Here is a 20,228-nt window from a genome sequence, read left to right as displayed (position 1 = left end):
TAAAAGTGTTAACTGAAAAAAATTCCTTATTTCTTATGAAGTTTTTGCGCGTAAATGACAAACAACTAACTATAATAATTTTAAAAATAAATATTGAAAACCGGATAATTTGTTTCTGTTAGATATAGTTTTATAAATTGAATACACTGAGCAAAGGAGTAAGACGATTTGAACTTGAAACGGTAATCAAATAAAACTATGCACATGTCATTTTGACGTTTGTGAATGTATATTGTATAGCTATATAAGAACAACTTCAAAGGGACATTGTATCACATTTTCAAATTTTAAATGTTTAAATTGAAAATGTTATGAAGTTTTAAATATGAAACAGTTGTTAAATTTTCGAGATATTACAAATACCTCTTAAATAAAAAATAAAAAAATTGTTAAATAATTTTGTAATATTAACTATAAATTAAATTTTAATTAAACTAGTTTGAGGAAAGTCAAAAACAATTTCATAACCACAATTTAAGTTATTAGTACTCCTCTTTCCCATAATAGTTGGCGATTTCTGCTTTAGTACGTACTTAGTGACTATTCGAAAACAGAACAATAAAAAAATAGATCACTACGAACAATATATAATAGTATACTCTAGTGTACAAAATATCATATGCAGTCACCAGCACACATTCAAAATCGAATTAAAACAATATTTCACCTACTTAACAATATAAATATTAGTTCAACAAGACGTGCGTTACACTTTAAAACTTATTGTAACTCATCGTATATAATAGTTATGTACAACGGAATGAATGCTAAAATACTTATTAACACATTAACACATTAAAACATAGAAAAAAAATTGAAATAGAAAAATAAAATTACAGTGGTGATGTGTTTATGAACACGAAAGACAACATTGTGTTTGGTATTGACGCAAATGACACATGTTCATTTGTTTTACGTTCTTGCAGTTGTGTTTGCTGTGATCTATACATTCATCTTCTGTAATAAAAACCGTTAACATAATTATATGATTTTTAAAACGTTGACAATAATTATGAAAAGTTCTTGCATGACATACTATAAAATGTACTGAAATGTATGAATTTACTAATCAACGAGTTTTGGAGCGTTATAGGTTATATTGCGAGCGAGTAAATTACTAGAGTTAAAAATTAAAGAATATTTGATGACTTTCTGAAAATTTGTATAATGCTAGACTGGTTGTGAAATTTTAAGTTTTAATCGATCAGCGTTATATGCTTAATACTTTTATCTACATCATTACGAGTAATACGGGGTTTTTGACCTCAAAACATCAAACCACTACGCGATTTCGGATGTTTGCATTTTTTTCGATAGGTACACTGCTTGTTACGAAGACATTATATGGTATGGTAAAACTCGATTATATAATAAAAAATAATTGACATAATCGATGTTAGCCCTAAACGATTGTGCCAATCGTGAACACAATATGAAGGATAAAATGGCACAACATGGTTATGAAAGGTTGAGAGACTTTTTTTTGCCATCTATCTCCCACCCTACGTAATGATGTCGCCATTCTTGTTGAGAGTATTCATACAGTTATGTGTTTTTTACTTGTTGTGCACTGCGGTCCCGTGCAAGTCTTCATCACCGGTGGCCTAGGTTGGTCACGACAGGCGGTCCCGGCTGGCTTATTGGTGCCATACCAGACGCATTGCAATATTCGATACCTTAGTCCGTCCTTTTCGCATGATGCTGTACACTGAAAACAAAAAATAAATATCGTAGTTTCTACATCATTCCTATCAATAATTTATGAGAGACGAGAGCTTTTAGTTATAACAACAGTTGAGGACATAGCGTATTTACTCATTTTACATCTATTTATCTACAATATAGTAATGTAGCGAGAATGGTAATAATAAATATCAAACATAGATTTCACTTCAAATTCTATTAAATAATCATAGTATAAAATATTATGTGTATGTTCAAGATAATTTCGAGGTAAGGATGTATTAGTTTTCCATTTTATCATAATAGTTATTTTGTTAAGGCGTTTTATTGATGTCCATCTCACTCTATCCTTTTCTTCTACACTTCTAATTCCTACCTATTATGCATATATAATATACCTATATTATATATATATTTTATTCTAAACTTTCAAAAAGTGCACTGCTGAATCATTATTTATAATTCATAAATTAAGTTTTAAATTTTAATCATTATATTGAACATTTGTACGATTAGGTATTAAAGTTTAGAAACATTAACCTATTTACAAAAGAATATATTTTTTTTTTAAATCAAATATTTGTACACTATATATATTTTTGAACGAAACGAGAAATTCATGTGGGGGTAATTTGAATTGTTAATGATAAATTAAGAACTTTTAAAATGCTGGTGTGTATAATTATAAAATAATAACTGGCTGGTTAAACTTTATGATTTATACATAAATTATTTATATTATTTTTGTGATAATAAAATATTTTTGAGAGAAAAAAATTGTTTGAAGTTAAGCATTTTTGTTCTGAAATGTATGCAGAATTTGATATATTGTTAAAAATAGGAGAACAAATTACACATAAATTAATTGTATAATAATAACATATTATATTTATTACTTTGCACGTATGAATAATAAATAATAATATACTCTATATTCTCTTAACGTAAATCATGTTTATGTAGACATAGTTTATCGATTTTGTGATGTTACAGAAATCGAATTATTATTGAACGAAGATACTTTTCGGTAAATCAAATTAAATTTATCTTTTTCGAAACATTTGAGTGGTAAAAATCGCTTCGTTGTATACCAATATACAACAATACTCACTGCAGGGTAAACAATATAGACGAAGATTGACGTTACTCATGCAAATTTTGCCTACACATGTCAACAATTGATTTTATACATCCTGTGCTTTATTTGTATGCAAGTCGAAATTGTACACACTTAAACAGAGTTTGTGACGTGTGCGCATATATTATGCGTGTGTGCGTGCACGTTCGTAAGAGAGAGAGAGGGGGTAAGCATATTATAGCAAATTACGTTTTGTTTATTATGTTTTATTTAAAAAAAACGAAAAATATAGAGTCTAATCAGACCACCAAACCGTTTTGTCAAAGAATTTATGTGTAAAAAAATAAAATAATTTAATGTTTCGGGAAACCGAAGGAATCTAATTACAGTTGCGGTAGATTAATATTTTAACATAATATAGTGATTTGTGAGTAAACACACATACTACACATCTTCAAAAATGGTCCATCGTGTTTATCGACCGTCGCGCGACAGTTTCATTTATACGCGGCATAAATTGAGATAACGCACGCACCCGCTCGGTAGTGTACCGTCGCAAATAACTTATAATTGACAGTGACGACGATGTGAATCCGAAGAAAAACTCTATTTATATCCCTCTTTTTTTTGCCCTTTTTATTTTTTTCCTTTTTCACTTTTTTTCCCCTCAGTTGCATTATTTATCGACGTCACCCGTGTACAGATACACACACGTTCACTCACATTGCAGACACTTACCTCGGACCATTCGCCTACTTTCCAAGTGCCTTTGCACTGATCGTTGTAGCATTCCTTCCGGTTCACCGGTTTTTCGATTCCGTGGCACGCTTCGTCCGATATAGTGGCTCCATCCGAATTCTGACAGTACACGTTTCGCCTTTGCATGGCTGCGCAGAGAAAAAAAGGGGATGACGTGTTTAAAAAAATAATTAAATAACATTAAATATTTACGCGAAGATCTATAGTTAGGTAAAAAGAATTAGGAGACTAAAACACATACATTATATATATTATATGTATTTTCTAAGCCTGATAACTTTAAATAAACTTATACGTATTTCTAGTTAACTCCAGGGTGCTAAAATTTACTAATCGTTCTCAATAAAAGATGAAAGTTATTATTTTATTTGAGCTTTTTGTAAATGAGTTATTTATACGACCTAGTATGTAAAAAACATTACAGTCAAATATAATCGATCCGTAACAGAAAACTATTATATTTTTTTTACTAATAATAAAATATAAAAAACTTAGTTATACCTACTTTTATTAAATTAAATTTTTAATTAAATATTTGTTAATTATAACTTTCGAACTACAGAATTGTATGTGAATAAACAAATGTGTAATTTTGTAATTTAGTATAATACAATGTATATATAATTAAGTTATTAATTATTAGAAGAAAATTATATTATAATTTTTTTGTTATCAATTAGTTTTCACTGTTAAAATTTTCATCCTAAAGTTTTACAACTTTGTATACACCCAAATAAAATTACGATTTTTAGCTTATAGTGAGTGCGATTAGTTAAGTTAAACAATATTCATGGTCTTTCGTTGTGTGTATAAGCTATAAGGGAAGAGTGGAGGGTAAGACGAGACTAACCAGTATTCCAGGTGAAACATTTGGACTCCTCGCACGGTTTCCATTCAGTCACTGACCACTGCGGACAATCATCCGTTTCGCACTTTTGTATGGTCACAGGCGTTTGCAGCCGAGCATCTTCGCATAAATTATTGTCTACGCTTTGTGTCATGTTGTTTAGTTTGACCATGCAGTGAGCTGCTCTCATCTACAAGAAGGCAAACATTTATATAACGACAGGAATAATGTATTTACAATTTAATTAATCGCTAGTGGAATAAAATATAAACGCCTGTAAAAAAATAAAATAAAAGTTTACCTGAAAACCATTGCCCCCGCAAGGCGGAGAGCAGTCCGACCATTCTGTGATGACCCATTCAAATTTCACACTTTTCCGGTCACCTGTAGCATAAAACATGGCCAGTGTTTATTTATTCGTTCAATTAATTACTATATCATAATAATATTATCACGATACTACAATATTATATACCACGAAAGTTTTAATAAACACCGCACTGTATATTATAGGTACCTTTGCCGAGCAAAACAGGTTTACCGAACATGTCTTCCTCAGTGCTGGTTTCGATTTCTGCTGGTGGATTCGCCGGTTCTTCCATAAACATTCTATTCACTCGTGCGTTGCTCACACCCTGAAATGGCCATAGAGCCACCTCATTTTATTAGTATGAATGATTGAAATTATGTTTTTCTGATGGAAAATGAAACAAAACTTTCCCCAGGCTCATATATTTACGTGTAGGCACAACTCAAATAAAATAACGTGATGTTTACAATTCGACGGTGCGTTAATATTAGGTTATAAGTACAGGATTCAAATAAACAAAACCAAATACGTACGTATATACATGCAAGAGTTTATTTGTGAGATAATAATAATAATATAGGTAAAAAGTAGTGATGGTATTATAGGGTTGGCTAAACTATATAATATCATTAGAGTATCCAAGTAATAATAATGCGTATTTTACTATAGTGTGTACATTTTATGTTTATACGCGTGTATTGTGCATATGTGTTTGTGTGTGAGCATGTATATGTGTACTTAGGTATATGATTAATAATAATTAAAATAAATACTATTATAAATTAAAGGAGACAGAATGTGCAATATAGTTTAATAATAATAAATATTTAGATGTAAGGGAGCTAATCATCTACGGTGATAACCCAGGAAATTTAGTTTTATTTTCCTTTATCTCACCTTGAGGTTAAAAAGAAGACTGTGAAGGTGAGGCAAGTTTCGTGAACTTCCGGAAGTGGTGGGTTTTGGGGAGACGTCTATAGCATTTTTCTCTGTTTCCTGTTTACAGACACAAAGAAACGTTGTAATGTACCAACTACTATATAGTCAAACACAATATCTATAAGACTCGGGTATAGTATATTCGTGTATATGCACCAACGACGTTGTTATTAAATGGTTTAATCAATTTCGGAGGGGGAAACAGGTCAGGTTAAATCAGATAATATAATATTAAAAATTTAAAATAAAAAAGAAACAAGTTAAGTAGGAAAATAGTAAAAATCAAAAAGATACTTGCCACTACGTGCTTTTCGGAAGACGCCGTATTCGTTACGGTTGATTGCATAGTGGTAGTTTTCTGTCGTGACTGTTTGTGTTTCTGTTCGCGATTGTGTTCACCTTTGATGCGTTCGTGGCTGATGTCAAATGACGGTTCTATTCCTTGTGGATTTGCATACGAAGGATTTGTGCCTTTGAACAAATATACCATGATACATAAATAAATTATTACAACAATAATAAATTAACATCATAAACTATACAAGACATCAGTGGTGAGACTATACGATTAAAAATTATTTTTCAATAAAAAGGAGAGTGAAAAAATTAAATAATAAAAACCAAACCTAATCTTAGTAAACTTATGGTACATAATAATGTTAGAACAGTCATAAAATGATTCTGAACAGAGTTATGAGTGATATAATTTATGGTCAAGTATATCGATTATTATTTACCCACAAAGTAAATAGTTTTATTTTTTTTCGCTTTTTTACTATTAAATCCACGTATTTCTATAAAAATATATTTTATTACCGGTAAATTCAATAAATGACCTCCTCAAACTACAATTTATACTTCGTATTAAATTTAAAATAGAAAATGATGCTGTATAAATACAATGTGCTTCACTTTTTGAAAAATCATACACCATAGTTATTAAACCAATGTAGTTATTCCTGCAAGGATATGTGGTACAATGAAATTTAGTACCTATAGAATGTGAACAACTGTGTTTAAAAACATAATAAATTTAGATTTCAGACAAAGGTTAATAGAAAAATAATAATTATTAGCGATAGTACGTAAATTGTACCTGGATCTTGTTGGTTCAAAGGCTTGTCGATTTCTTCGGAACTTGGAAATTCTCCCGGCTGGGGTTTAATGTTGATGTTCATTGTAGCTTGGGCATTACCAGCTAAATAATAAATCAAAAATGCATTATTAATACATTATTAATTAATACATTAGGCACACAAATATACAGAGTAATTAATTTATCGTGAACTAGCCACTAGGTAATGATTTAGAGCTTTTCAAATAATTTTTGTTTACATATTCGTTTGAAAACTATTACTTACAATTTTACTTATCATTAGGTATTTGTTTTTACCATTACAATTTTAGTTAAATACTAAAAGTTCGTTTTATTTTTTAAGTTATTTTTTTTTTTGGTTTATGATAAAGGATCACTAAATAGTATATAGATATTAATTAGTATGTACGTAATAACTGAAAACATAATATTTTAATGTTGAATTTTTACGCTACATACCCATACACGTATATGTCCCTCGATCTGAATATGTAGTGGTTCGGATTTTGAGTATACCTTTTTTCGATATCCGGACCTTCTTGCCATTTTGCAACGGCTGACCATCTTTTGACCACTGTATTTTTCCTCTATAATAAATTAATATCACTTAATATATATATTATACAAAAAAAATAATAATTATTATTGTTTTTTATACATGCGTTTCACCGTTCACATTCTGTGATATAACAATAGGTATATGATATATACAATGTATTTATGTATAATATAATATGTGAACATAATACATCATACATTTAACAGTGTTTTAATAAAATAAAAATAATATTAATTAATTGCATCACGTTTAATAAATAAATATATTATGAATAAAAAAAATTCAAATATTATAAGTAAATATTACAACGTATATTATTAATATCGGTTATATAGTAAAGTTGCAGACAATATAAAATATCACATAATGCATATTAATTATTATAGGTAGGTATGTACTAATGAGTAAAACAAGTACAATATATTAATAATTACATATTTATACTTTGTTGCATCAGTCATCACTCACCATAATACATGACACAGTAAATGGGTTGTGAACTTTACCATTGTGAAATGGGTTTAAAGAAGAATTAGAAAATGTCGTAAAGTTTTTTAAGAACGTAGTTTTCTGAGAATTTTAAAGCTCAATTCGAAGCTACCAGGAACAAATTTATAATTACTCTTCTATCTACTAACGAGTTCAGAACACATTATACTGAACATTGGAATCGCCGTACGACCATGCAGGAGTTATAAATGATTAAAAAATCTTCGTACACTCTGACATATAAATAACATTAAGTGTTTTAAGTAAAAACTTTTAGTTATCTATATAATTTGAGAACACGCAGTAGAGAGAATTTACAAAAATATCTTTACGTCATCGATTAACGAACTAAACTCGTGTTGGCCTGATGATCTACGCCGCGACCGTCACGTTTCGTTTTAGCACCACGTTCACGATAACAATGGTTGAAAATAATAATAGGCAATTTATATATATATCCCTTATATTATAACATGAAACCCTCGGGGCTTGTGCCAAGTGCACTCTACACCTAAAACACTGTATAGTTTATACCCGCTCCATATACCTGCAGATCTTATACATTATAGTGTGATGCCATTGATAATTATTATATAAAACTTGCTGGCACGTATAACGTATGTATAGTAATATTTGTATATATTATAGATAAATGTGTGTGCAAGGGCGGCAGTAGAGGCTATCTTCCATGTGAAATTTCCTCTCCCTAGATCTCCCGGCAAAATATTTCATATTTAATAAAAATATTTTGATATCAAAAAAAAAAAAAAAATAATATCAAATCACTATAATATATATTATTATACATTTATATTTTTCTAATGGTAAAAGAGTTTAAGCTGCGATCATTAGTTAGTACTATGAGACAATTCCGACTACTCTGCACACCAGAAGACTCTTAAATATTAAACTATGAGAAATAGAATTTTAGAGTTTGTTGAACAGGATCAAGATTATAATAACGATCGATGATTATGAATAATTTATAAAAGTTTTTAAAATATTAAATCTTATACCGTCAAAATATGTGCATGGAACTTAATTAAAATATATTATTTTGGATGTAAATGTATTAAGAATTCTTAGAGGCATTAATTTATTGTCATTATATAAGTTAATTTATTAAAATTGTGTTTTTATTTTTATTATTATTATTAAAAAGAAATTATTGAGAACTATATTTTATGATAACATAACTGTATTTATCAATAAATAATATGGTATAATAAAATCATATTCATGATTTTGTGCGAAAATTATTTTCAAGGATCGTTGACATCCTTAAAGTCATAAATATTATCAAATATTATAGTAGGAGATTCTGGATTTTCCTAACCCCCCTAAATCATACAGTTTGTATTCCTTGAAAAGAGTAGGATCTTATGATATTATAAATACCTCTTGTTAACGGGACATCGCATCTTCATTTCCACCCCTCTATACACTGTAGCCTCACCACCAACTTTGAGCATAACATCCTCCTCGGTGGTGGACTGTTCGTATTTTTGAGCCACGTCTGAAACCATAACTGCTTCTTGCGAGCTGCAAGCGTTTGGATTACACAACCTACTGTCGAGTGGTTTGTCTGTACCACAGTCCGTGTCTGGCCGGTTTATGATGTGCCCATGAGCAATCCTCTGCACACACTCCACCACTCTGGTTTTGACGCCACCGTTACATTTTTTACTACACTGTAAAGTGAATGTATTCAAAGGTAGCAATTATTTATTGATAAGTTTATGCGGAGTAAGTTACATCTAAAAATGATTAAAAATACCATGCAAATGCAATCGGATGACTAATATTACTCCTTTTTTTTTCACTTTTTCGCGAACATATAATCCATAATAATAATATGTTATTTTATAACATAAAAAAAAAATTTTAAACACTATTATTTAGAAATGAGACATTAATAATAACATAAAGATTATTGACTTGAACTAAAAGTTAAATAATATCAACTGAGAAAATAGAGATCAGACACAAAAGTCAAAATGTCTTAGGAAAAATACTTTACTATTCATTTATTTGTGTATGTTTATAATACATTAGTCTGTCTCAAGAATAAAAAAAAAAACATTTTTTAAAATACACGAAATACTTGATTGTTTCAGTAATTTAAGAAACTTATCACATGTGTTTTAAGTTTTAACGGAATTACAAAATTTATTATTGTGACTTCTACGAAAACATATCATATAAAATAGATCACATTACAGGTCCGTCACATTACGTATCATATTCATGTCACCGAAGAGATTACAAAATAGACATAACGGATACAGTATTACAGCGTGTAACTATTCTCGTGTACATAAAAAAACATACTATATAATGTGTAAAAAATAAACTTTAAGTGTTTGAAATAAAATTTAAAATATAAAACTATTATTTGTAACACTTTTAACGTTTTCATTATAAAGGTATATTTAAAAATACTCTTGAAATTTAAGCTCCGTCATAATAGTAATGAGAATATACCTTCGACCATTCGGAAGTCCGCCATTCTGTGGGGCAGTCAATCATGTTGCATTGCTTCCGGTCCGTGGGCGGGGGTTGAGGACACATATTGTTCGGCACAATAGCTGTGTTTCCTTCGGTCACCTCGTGTATGCAGTTGACCTCACGCATCTGAAGCCCGATTCCGCAGCTTTGTGAACAGGGCTGGAAATCACTAACATTCCACCGAGGTGGACAAGGTTGATCGTTGCATGTCTGCGTCAGTACTTCGGGCTGATCGTTCCGAGAGCACAAATACGGGGAAACAATTTTCTTGTCCTCTTCGCGTATACATAGCACCAATGATTCTTGTACGCCTGCGAGAACACAAAAATAAAAATTGTTTACCGAATGTAAATTTCAGTATGATAATTGATATTATCGCCATTTGTATTACTATTGTAATCGTCTAAAAATACTTTTTACTTAAGATTTTATACAACTCGAAGCCTCAAGTTTTCACTACTTTAAAACACATAATTGATTTACAATACCTTTTTCACCGAAATCAATCTGTTACTATATTATATGATTTAAACTAATTAAAATTGTATAATGAAATCGCGTTTTACGCAGACGTATATATTATAGCTGAAGCACAGCGTTTTACTAGGAACACACAAACATAATATCATTTAATTTAATAACGCTAACATAATGTACAAACGGTCATACAATTATTAAAATAATATATCAGTTGTAATAATACTAGAAACATTAAAATATCATTGTAATTGATGTTTTTTTTTTTTTTTACTATTGAAACCAGCAATTTATCGCTTTTTGAAACCTTATATGGTTCAGGCAATACAAATCTAACCTCCAAGACAAGAAGCACTGCAATGCGTAAAGCCCTCTCTTTTCCAAGAGTATGTTTTACCAAACGAACCGGGGGCGACTTTCGGTGGATTGAAATCATCAGAGCTGGCATCTGCGTATCCGTCTCTGATGGACCTCTCATTTTGATCAAATCTGAAATCATAGATATAAATTATTGGTTATGACTTTATGAGATATTATAATATAATGGATTCGTATAGTTTTAAAAAAACCATATCGATGCCATTGTTTACATTTTATTCAACGAGCAGGGCACCGAAAAGCATTTTTCGACCTCCGGTGGTTTGGGACCCACACACGCGTCGTCTGTTAACTTCGTCATGATCTGGGTGTAATCTAAATGAGCTTTGCAATACACTTTCCTTGTCCTGATACCATCACCGCACGTAACACTGCATGGGCTCCAATTGTCAGCAACGAACCTAAATATATTATCAGTTTAATAAATCGTGTGCGAATGTGAAATGTGGGCGCTAAAAGTTTACTGTGTATGCGGAGAAGTTTTTTGTTGGCCAACCAATCGCTGAGCGTGGGCTTGTGAAAAACTCGATTTTGACGACACTTGGAAATCCGAGTCTGCGTCTAAATTGTCATCTGTAACAACACACGCAGCAAAAAAGCATGACGTTAAATAAAAACAACAAGTAATATAAACAACCAAAAATACGATACTTCGATTTATTATTTAGGTCAAGAAGAGAATTATATTTTTCTTATCATTATTTTTGAAAATAACAAAAAGTTTTGTGGTGCAATTTTAAGCATTTTAAGCATTTTAACAACCAATATTTTAATTTTCCATTGTTTTGTTGAATTTCAAAAACAAATAATAGTATTCGTTATTTATTGAGAAGACCATATAATTATATATAGTATACAAATAATAATATATTATCATATTATTAGAATTTTATAACTCTTGCTAAAAAAAAAAAGGTATTTCTTCGTGTATAATAAAATATAAATACTTTAAGAATTTTTAAATGTAAGTGAGTTTATACGTGAACTTATCATAACATATTGCTCAGAATATTTTAAAGTAATAATTTTAAATATTTACAAAACGTAACTGTAATAGTACATATCAATAGATAAACATTTTAATTAGGTTTTGCAACAGAAAAAAGTTAAAGGTAACACTTTGAGCAGTTGTCTAATTTTTATAAAACAAAATAACTTATTTTAGGTAGACATTTAATATTCTTAAAAAGTGAAGAATTTATTGTGAAAATTGAATAATTTGGAACAGATAATGAAATTAGGGTAGTTAAAAATATTACTATCTTCACTGATAACATGTAGTGTAGTATTTTGATTTACCGAATTAATTATGGTTAAAAATAGTATACATTTAAAAAATTTTAACTAAAAATCATCAAAATAATGAAGAATTTTTTTATAGGATTATCTACGAAGCTTTCGATTTGTTTATAATTTAAATTATATTTTATTAATAGGATTTGGAATTTTTACACTAAATATGTTCAAAAAATAAAATTATTACTGTTATAATTTATTTATTCATCAAAACCCCTAAAATTGAACTGTAAAATATACATTGATACAAGAATATGATATAGATAAATAACATAATATGTAAAAGACTATTATTGTAAAACAACCATTTTAATATAAGTATTATATTTGTTTACTCAATATGATAAAATATGAAGTAGGTACTTGTTATACAGTTTTAATATAAAAAAAATTTAATTCAGAAGACATATTTTCAATATTGATCAATGGGTTGACGACGTGACGTATACGTAACTTAATAGTTTATTACGTTAAACTTATACCTAACCCTTCGAGTGATATATTATAATATACAGTAATCTAAATAATAAGTTCCTGGCCCTGGCATATACTCGACCCATTCACGCTTTCTACAACAGTATATCTATGTTTATACACATATCACATAATACATAGCATATTACTCCTATATTATTTTGTATATATAATACGTGGTTTGGTATAAAATATTTAGTCATGAACAAATATTTCAACGAAAAGAAAAACAAAATTATGAAATTCAGGATTGTTTGTCCAGAGCAAAGATTGAACGCGTAAAAGTGTTATTTTTACTACAAATGAATGGAACTGCCCAATAAAAACGATATGGGGTATGATTCGATTAGCTTTTGAGCGGATTTCACGACTGTTATGACCAACCAGTCTAAACTTCCATGAACGCTATAACACTTATACTTTTTTAAGCTCTAAGCGCGAAGGCGGTAAGGGTTTATGCACGTTGAGCCGAGTGGGTTTATATCGTTATCGACCGCTATAGCTAGGAGACTGAAAAATGTAATTTAAAATCGCTGTTTTACTACCGCCGTTGTGGTTTTTGTAATCGAAAATAAAATGGACTTAAACCGATCTCTGTGTTTTATGATTATATTTATTCACGTCGAAGGTCTCTTTAGGCTGGGTACCATACAAACACATGTATATCGTATACTGTGTGTACTGTGGCTATGCTCTCTACCCGTTCGATAATTTGTTTGGCGAAATTTTGCTCATGACAAATCAAAACCGATCACAGCAACAGTGATACATTGAATTTTCTATTTTTTTACATACACCCGACAGTCCAGACGGTATACATGACTTTGGACTCTTAAAATGAAAAATATCATTTTCGTGTGGCGCATTTCCCTCAAAACACATTTACACACACGCATGCGGGCAGCAGCAATCGCGAGTACCTACATAACTTCAAATATGAACGAATTTATTTCACCTTGCTCGACACCATTTATACCTGGATTATTATTCAGTCACTTGTCACAAGTCCTCCATGGTGTTCGTGGTAGTAAAAAAATATTTCGCCACATGTACACAAGCGTTTACTATTATGTTCTCATGTTTATTGTGAAATTAATAAAGCGTGTTTAGTGGCTATAAGCTGTAGAGTAAGCAAAAATTTTCTTGTTTAAATTAAGTTTTCCAATAAAATTATAACAAAATTAAATCCGACATTCTTAGGTAATGAAACATTATTAGTTAAGGGTAGATAATGATATAAATATAATATACAAACTGTATAAATATAATATATTACATATTATATGTAACTGAACTTACGGTAACACGGTAAGTTCGCCGAACAAGTTTTGGTTCGCCTGGGCTCAGTCATTGGGTCGCAAGTCAAGTACTTTTGTTTTGACTTGCAAGTTATGTTCCTTATCTGCAATCCATCGCCACAAGTCGCCGAACACTGTAGTAAATTGAACGACGCATGTACGTTATTCAATATAATATTATCAGAGATAACTAAACTGTATTATATTTTTTTCGGGCATACTAATATTACATATGTATTATAATTTAAAAGATGGTATGGATAAACTGGAACTGTATAAACTGGTATAATTCGGAATATAATATTATGATATAAGCATGTATAATTATAATATGTCTTTTAACGATCACCTTTTAATTCCCTTCAGATAAATATAAATATTATAAATATGAATAGACTTTGGAAAGACTAAGTTTACTTACCAGTTAAGAATATTTAAAAATATAAATTTAAAAACAAGATATTAATTACTTTATATCGTAAATTATTATATTATTTTAACTTTCTGTCGTTTTTTCAATCTTACAACGAAAATCAGAGAATATCATTTTTTAAACGAGTATGATATGTGATACGATTTAAGTATATATCCATATTATATACAGAAAATTTAAATTTCCTCTGAAACTAGGAAGTGTTACTTGGAAAAAATGCTACCATTCTATACATGTATAAGGCAATTCAAGTGCACAACGATGAGAATATAATTAATATAGTTAATATTTTAATATCACGCTGACTCACTTTAGACCATTCACCTGTAGACCATTCTGCATAGCAAGGTTGGATGTTACACTGTTCCTGTATTTTAGGCTTGTGCCCGTGACACATGTGATGCCATACCTGTAACACACGTTTGAATAACATTCAGTTATAAAATATAATAAAGATGAATAATATTAAAACTGAACTAAATTATATAATATATTATGGTAACACGATGTAAATATTTTTTTTAAATTTATTTCCAATAATATTTATACAATTATTAAGTACCTAATATAAATAACAATTAAATTATGAATACTTCTTTTAAATAATAATTAATAATAATAATTTTACGAATAAAATAAAGAATAAATCTATTGTACAGATTTAAAATAAAAAGGTATGTAAATAATATATATATATACAAATACAAATTAGGACTTAAATTATATTTTTTTTAAATATTTTAGAAAAACTACTACATAACATTCTAATTGTTAATGATTTTTTTTGTCTCCATTTTTGTATCAAGGTTTGACTATTACTAATTTTAATTTATCTTAAAATAATTTTATTTATATTTTATATTTTGATTATAGATATATGTTAGATGTTTAATAATACTTTTAGCTACGCATTTAAAAATGTTATAAATATCCCATCAAAACCCTTCGTCTTGAAAGTTTCTTATAATTTGAATAATTTCTGATTCACTTGTGAACACTTTTGTTCATTATAATAAAGATCAAATATTTCATTTGTTGAGTCTTCTATAGTTCTATACATTTGAAACTAGACCTACCTAATACTAGTGAAAAATGTGTTTTATAGATTGGAGATTTTGATCGGATTTTCGTTATTATCAGTGATATTATCACCAACTTTAACTGTTTCAATTTTATAGTTATTATATCATTTAGAGTCTAAAACCTCATTAATTATTTTCCACATTAATTTTAGCCTATTGGACACTACAATAAATTAATTTTTACAAAAATTAGTTTTAACAGCTCTTAAAATGTGTGTTAATTTATTTTTATATTTAGTAAAATAAGCAAAAAGCTTATAAATTTATAATTATTTGGATATATTTTAACTTGAATTGACAATTGATACTTATGCTTCAAAGAACAAAGTAATCCGAAATACATTAATTTTTTTAACAGTTTATTTATAGTTAATTATTTTCTTGTTATTGATAACACATTTAGATCGAAAATTAAGTTATCATTTTCAACTTTAAATAATTTTTTTTCTTTTTTGATGCATTAACTAATGTTAGAATCTCTTGTAGTTATTTCTCAAGCTCATCAAACTGATTACCCATAAACTTCATAGAACCAGTTAAACTCAACAAAATTTTATTTGAGCCAGTAAAACTATTTCCAATACCATCAGAAGATTTTTTTGCAATCATTTAACATTTTTCATATGACCATTTTGCTATAGTTTAAGGGTTCAATTATTGAAAAGATGCTTTATGAATTTAACATAAGAAAAGTGAGTTGTAGAAATTCTTTACAATTTAAGTCATTCAACTTTGTTTCCATTAAATATTTATCCTGTATATAATGTTGAATTAAGATACAAATTATCAAAATAAAATATTTCAGCTATCATTATTACTATTATTATACTTATGGAAAAATAGATAAGAGCAAACGGCGAAATTAACGTCCAAGTTCATCAATAATACTAATGTAACTGAATTTTAAATAATTTATTATAATTTATGATAGATACATTTATAAATAGTAAGGTTTAATAAAAAGTAGGAAAGAACAAAAATTAGTAATTGCAAAAGTTTGTAGAGCAAATTAATAACAGTGGTAGTATTAATATTTTAATTGTTTTTAGTGTATTTAATGGTTCTCGAATTTTCATTGTGAGTGAATGTTATAATAAGTAATTATACATTTCATCTTCTTAAATTATCTAGAAACTTTTTTTAAGTATTTAAGTGTTTAACCCAGGCCCCGACTGGGCCACTGTGCTACTATTCTACTGCATAGTAGGCTGCATGCCTCAATTTAGTAATAAAATACTTGAGTTTTTTTAAACAATTAATGAGCATAAATAAAGGTCTTTTTTATATTGTATCTATGAGCTTATGGTCGTCTACTTACTGAGAATAGTAGGCTAGTATCCTCCCAGTCCGGACTTGGTTAAACCCCCCTTCTCCCTGAAAGTTGTATGACAATTGCTTCTTTCGGACCTTTTAAATATGGCCCCAGTACCATTTGCTTCAATAAGAAATATGTGGTTTTTTCATAGAAGACCGTGTTTATCATATACTAAGTTTTAAAACTATTAAATGAATAACAATATTATTGAAACGAATATTATTTTACTATAATAATACTTTTTAAACTATGAAACGTATACATAATAAGTGAAATAAAATATTTTAATATTCATGTAAGATGTAAATGTGTAATTATTATTAGCTATTTTTTATGATTATTATGGTTATTATTATTATTGTTCAAAACAAGTGCAGTACTAATAAATAATGTATTACGAGTGCAGTCAGAGAGATAAACCAACAACGTCGTGCCCTGCTGAAATATTCTATCTCGAGTGAACTAAAACAACGACAGCAATATAATAATAAATATAAATATAAAGTAAGGAAAACCCCGACAAAAATGAATTACTGTAAAAATCCTCGTTAGAGAATGTTCTATGAAAAATATCTTCCAGTCTGTATTTTTCGAGTACAACCAAATGTATTTTATTCGTATATTTTATTTTACAGCGTGTTATATGTTAATGTGTCAACCTCAATAACAAATCGCTACAATAACAAGTTTTTCGTAGACAAATTTCCATTCCTCCATAATAATATAGGTGCCTCCGACCGCTTCTAACGTCGCTACAGACTGACTCGTAAACACTTATACAAAACGAAACAAATGAACTGTACAATATTTTAATTCGTCATATTATTATTTTATGATATCACAGTAATTTCCAAAACAAAAACGGACGATTGTAAATACATTATGAAGTATTTCCAATTGATATTGTATACATATTTTAAATTTTAATAAACTATTTCAACAATTTATTACGATTATATTATTATCTACTATCTTACAATAAAGTATAATAATACCAACAACGTGCTTCATGTAGTTTTTAGGTATATCAACCATTATGTAAAAATAGATTAGTATTTATTGGTTAGTAAATTTAAATTTAAATAATTTTAAGGTTATAAAAATACTACAGCCTATACATATTAAGATGTGTAAATTGTTATGAAGTTGCACCATATATGTATGAAAATACTCTTAAAGTTTTAACACGTCTATTCCAGTTTTCAACTGTAACAGTTCAAGACTTACAAATACAATTATCAGAATAATTATTTCCATCACCTAGACCAAGGGTCGCTAACCTTTTAAATTAAGTGAGGTACATTCGAAATTTCAAGTCTCTGATGATCAACATTTAGGTTTAAGAGTTTTTTTTTTTTTGAAGAGATAAAAAAAGGTCAATTTGAAAATTGAATTTTAATTGATAGTAATAAACTAATAAACTATAATAAACTATTTCTACTATTGTAACAAACCAATAATGGTTAATTCAATATATATACAATACATATAGAATACAATATAGTAATTATTCGATTTTTAATTACACAATCAACCGATATTGGTAAATTAATTTTTATTCGCAATCGACTTATTATATTCTTAAAAAAAATTGACCAGTCGATTGCTATTAAATGGTTGGTGACCCCTGATTTAGACAAATTGAAAAAATATGTAAGTAACAAAAAAAAAAAAAATGTTAAAATATGTAGGTACTTTATTCAATGTGATAAAATATGCGTTTTTCGAGTAGCGTTGGTCTTCCGAATTAGAATGATTTTGACACGAGGCAGTTTGATTGAGAAAATCACGTGGAAACTTATTATACATATACCTATTATAATAAAGTACCTAATAACCAGTGTGTATAATCAAACACCTATTATCATGTATTTTAAGTATTTATAACATTTAAATATTAATTTCTCAATTGTATACTTAAAATCACAAACCACTAATATATTTTTATAAGGTGTCGCGTCAAAAATCTTGGGGTAAAAATGTTATGGTAAAAATATCGCTGCAAAAATGTCGCCAAAACAAAAATGTCACAGGTTAGTGTCCGTAATCACTGATGTCTCTCGCAGTTTCGGTTTTCGTTCAATGGTCAGTAGAATTAGATTTGATTAAAATACTATAGCTGGTAATAATATAATACCATTTACTTACGAAAACAAAGTTCAGTGTATATATTACTAGTTAAAATTTAGTTCAATATTAAGTACTCGTCGTCCTTCCATCTGGATTTTTATCGATTCACTGCAAAAAAAAGAAAACTTAAACCGTCTAAAAGTTGAACAGTATATTGCTGACATCAAACCTCTGAAAAAGAAAAAAATATGAAGATTCTGCAATTCGACTTAAAGCCAAATGTGATGATTATGAAAATTGACTGTATGGCTGAGTACTTCGTAAAAGTAAAATAAAAATAAAATAAAATTATACTAATTATTATAGGTATATTATAAATTAAATTTTAACATATTAATATTGTATTTTTCATATTTTTGACATTACGATATTTTTGTGTTTAAATTTTTACAGCGACATAATTACTGCGAATTTATGACGTGGATTCCTCTTATAATATACATTTTGTATAGTCATTTGATTGTTGACTTTGTCTTCATTCAATTTAAACAAAATATATTTAACCATTATATTACAATATTTTATATAATGTATGTTTTTAGCAGTTCTCATATACTGGTATTAAAAGGTATTTTTTAAATATATTTTCGTATTGTAAAATGTTGCAGTGAAATAAATTATAATACATTTTTTTTATAGAAAAAAGAATACAATGGAATCCCGTTGGACAATAACTGCGTTGAGCTCTTCTCAAAACCAAGAGTCATGCATTGGGGATTTTGCGTCAATTATTATCGTCAAACAAGGAGGAGACTATGTTGATAATACAAATGGTTGTACTCGTATTATATCATATAATTATAAAGATTATTTTGTTAAATGAAAACTTATATAATTAATTGTATTTTGCACTCCATAATATCTCGTATGCCCGAACCGTCAAATAGTGTCATCGTAGCTGGTTTATTTTTCAATTTACACTAGGTTAGGTATCCCTAAAAATATTTACCAAAGTTTGAGTATCAACAAATGATATTGTAGTATATATATAATATACATATACATTGTATATAATAATTAATAATTATTATTGAAAATTCCGTTTTTAATTCGGTTTTCACGATAAAAAGGTCTGCA

The 20,228-nt window shown here is 28.5% G+C and overlaps 1 protein-coding gene across 5 annotated transcripts in view; it reads right to left on the bottom strand.

The window, feature by feature from the left end:
* The window catches only part of LOC112598707 (ADAMTS-like protein 1), a 171,162-nt gene continuing 150,934 nt past the window's right edge, over positions 1-20,228 (bottom strand). For 3 of the 5 annotated variants that reach the window (XM_025345267.1, XM_025345262.1, XM_025345263.1), the window contains 17 exons: positions 14,935-15,033; positions 14,193-14,325; positions 11,588-11,696; positions 11,336-11,524; positions 11,083-11,234; positions 10,245-10,579; positions 9,159-9,451; positions 7,172-7,299; positions 6,713-6,814; positions 5,915-6,087; positions 5,575-5,673; positions 4,885-5,020; positions 4,669-4,751; positions 4,371-4,557; positions 3,500-3,648; positions 1,561-1,708; positions 1-957 (listed from right to left, as the gene is read on the bottom strand). In XM_025345267.1, coding sequence (XP_025201052.1) covers positions 851-957; positions 1,561-1,708; positions 3,500-3,648; positions 4,371-4,557; positions 4,669-4,751; positions 4,885-5,020; positions 5,575-5,673; positions 5,915-6,087; positions 6,713-6,814; positions 7,172-7,299; positions 9,159-9,451; positions 10,245-10,579; positions 11,083-11,234; positions 11,336-11,524; positions 11,588-11,696; positions 14,193-14,325; positions 14,935-15,033 — 2,622 coding nt within the window. In that variant the 3' untranslated portion in view covers positions 1-850. Of the gene's footprint in view, positions 958-1,560; positions 1,709-3,499; positions 3,649-4,370; positions 4,558-4,668; positions 4,752-4,884; positions 5,024-5,574; positions 5,674-5,914; positions 6,088-6,712; positions 6,815-7,171; positions 7,300-9,158; positions 9,452-10,244; positions 10,580-11,082; positions 11,235-11,335; positions 11,525-11,587; positions 11,697-14,192; positions 14,326-14,934; positions 15,034-20,228 lie in introns of all 5 variants that reach the window. The other 2 variants (XM_025345264.1, XM_025345265.1) reach the window with 2 other exon arrangements.

Source organism: Melanaphis sacchari, unplaced genomic scaffold (genome assembly GCF_002803265.2).
Source record: "Melanaphis sacchari strain LSU unplaced genomic scaffold, SCAv2.0 Contig4_pilon_pilon, whole genome shotgun sequence".
NCBI classification, from domain to species: domain Eukaryota; kingdom Metazoa; phylum Arthropoda; class Insecta; order Hemiptera; family Aphididae; genus Melanaphis; species Melanaphis sacchari.
The sequence above is the reverse complement of the archived record's forward strand: the minus strand, read 5'-3'. Positions and strand labels throughout refer to the sequence as shown.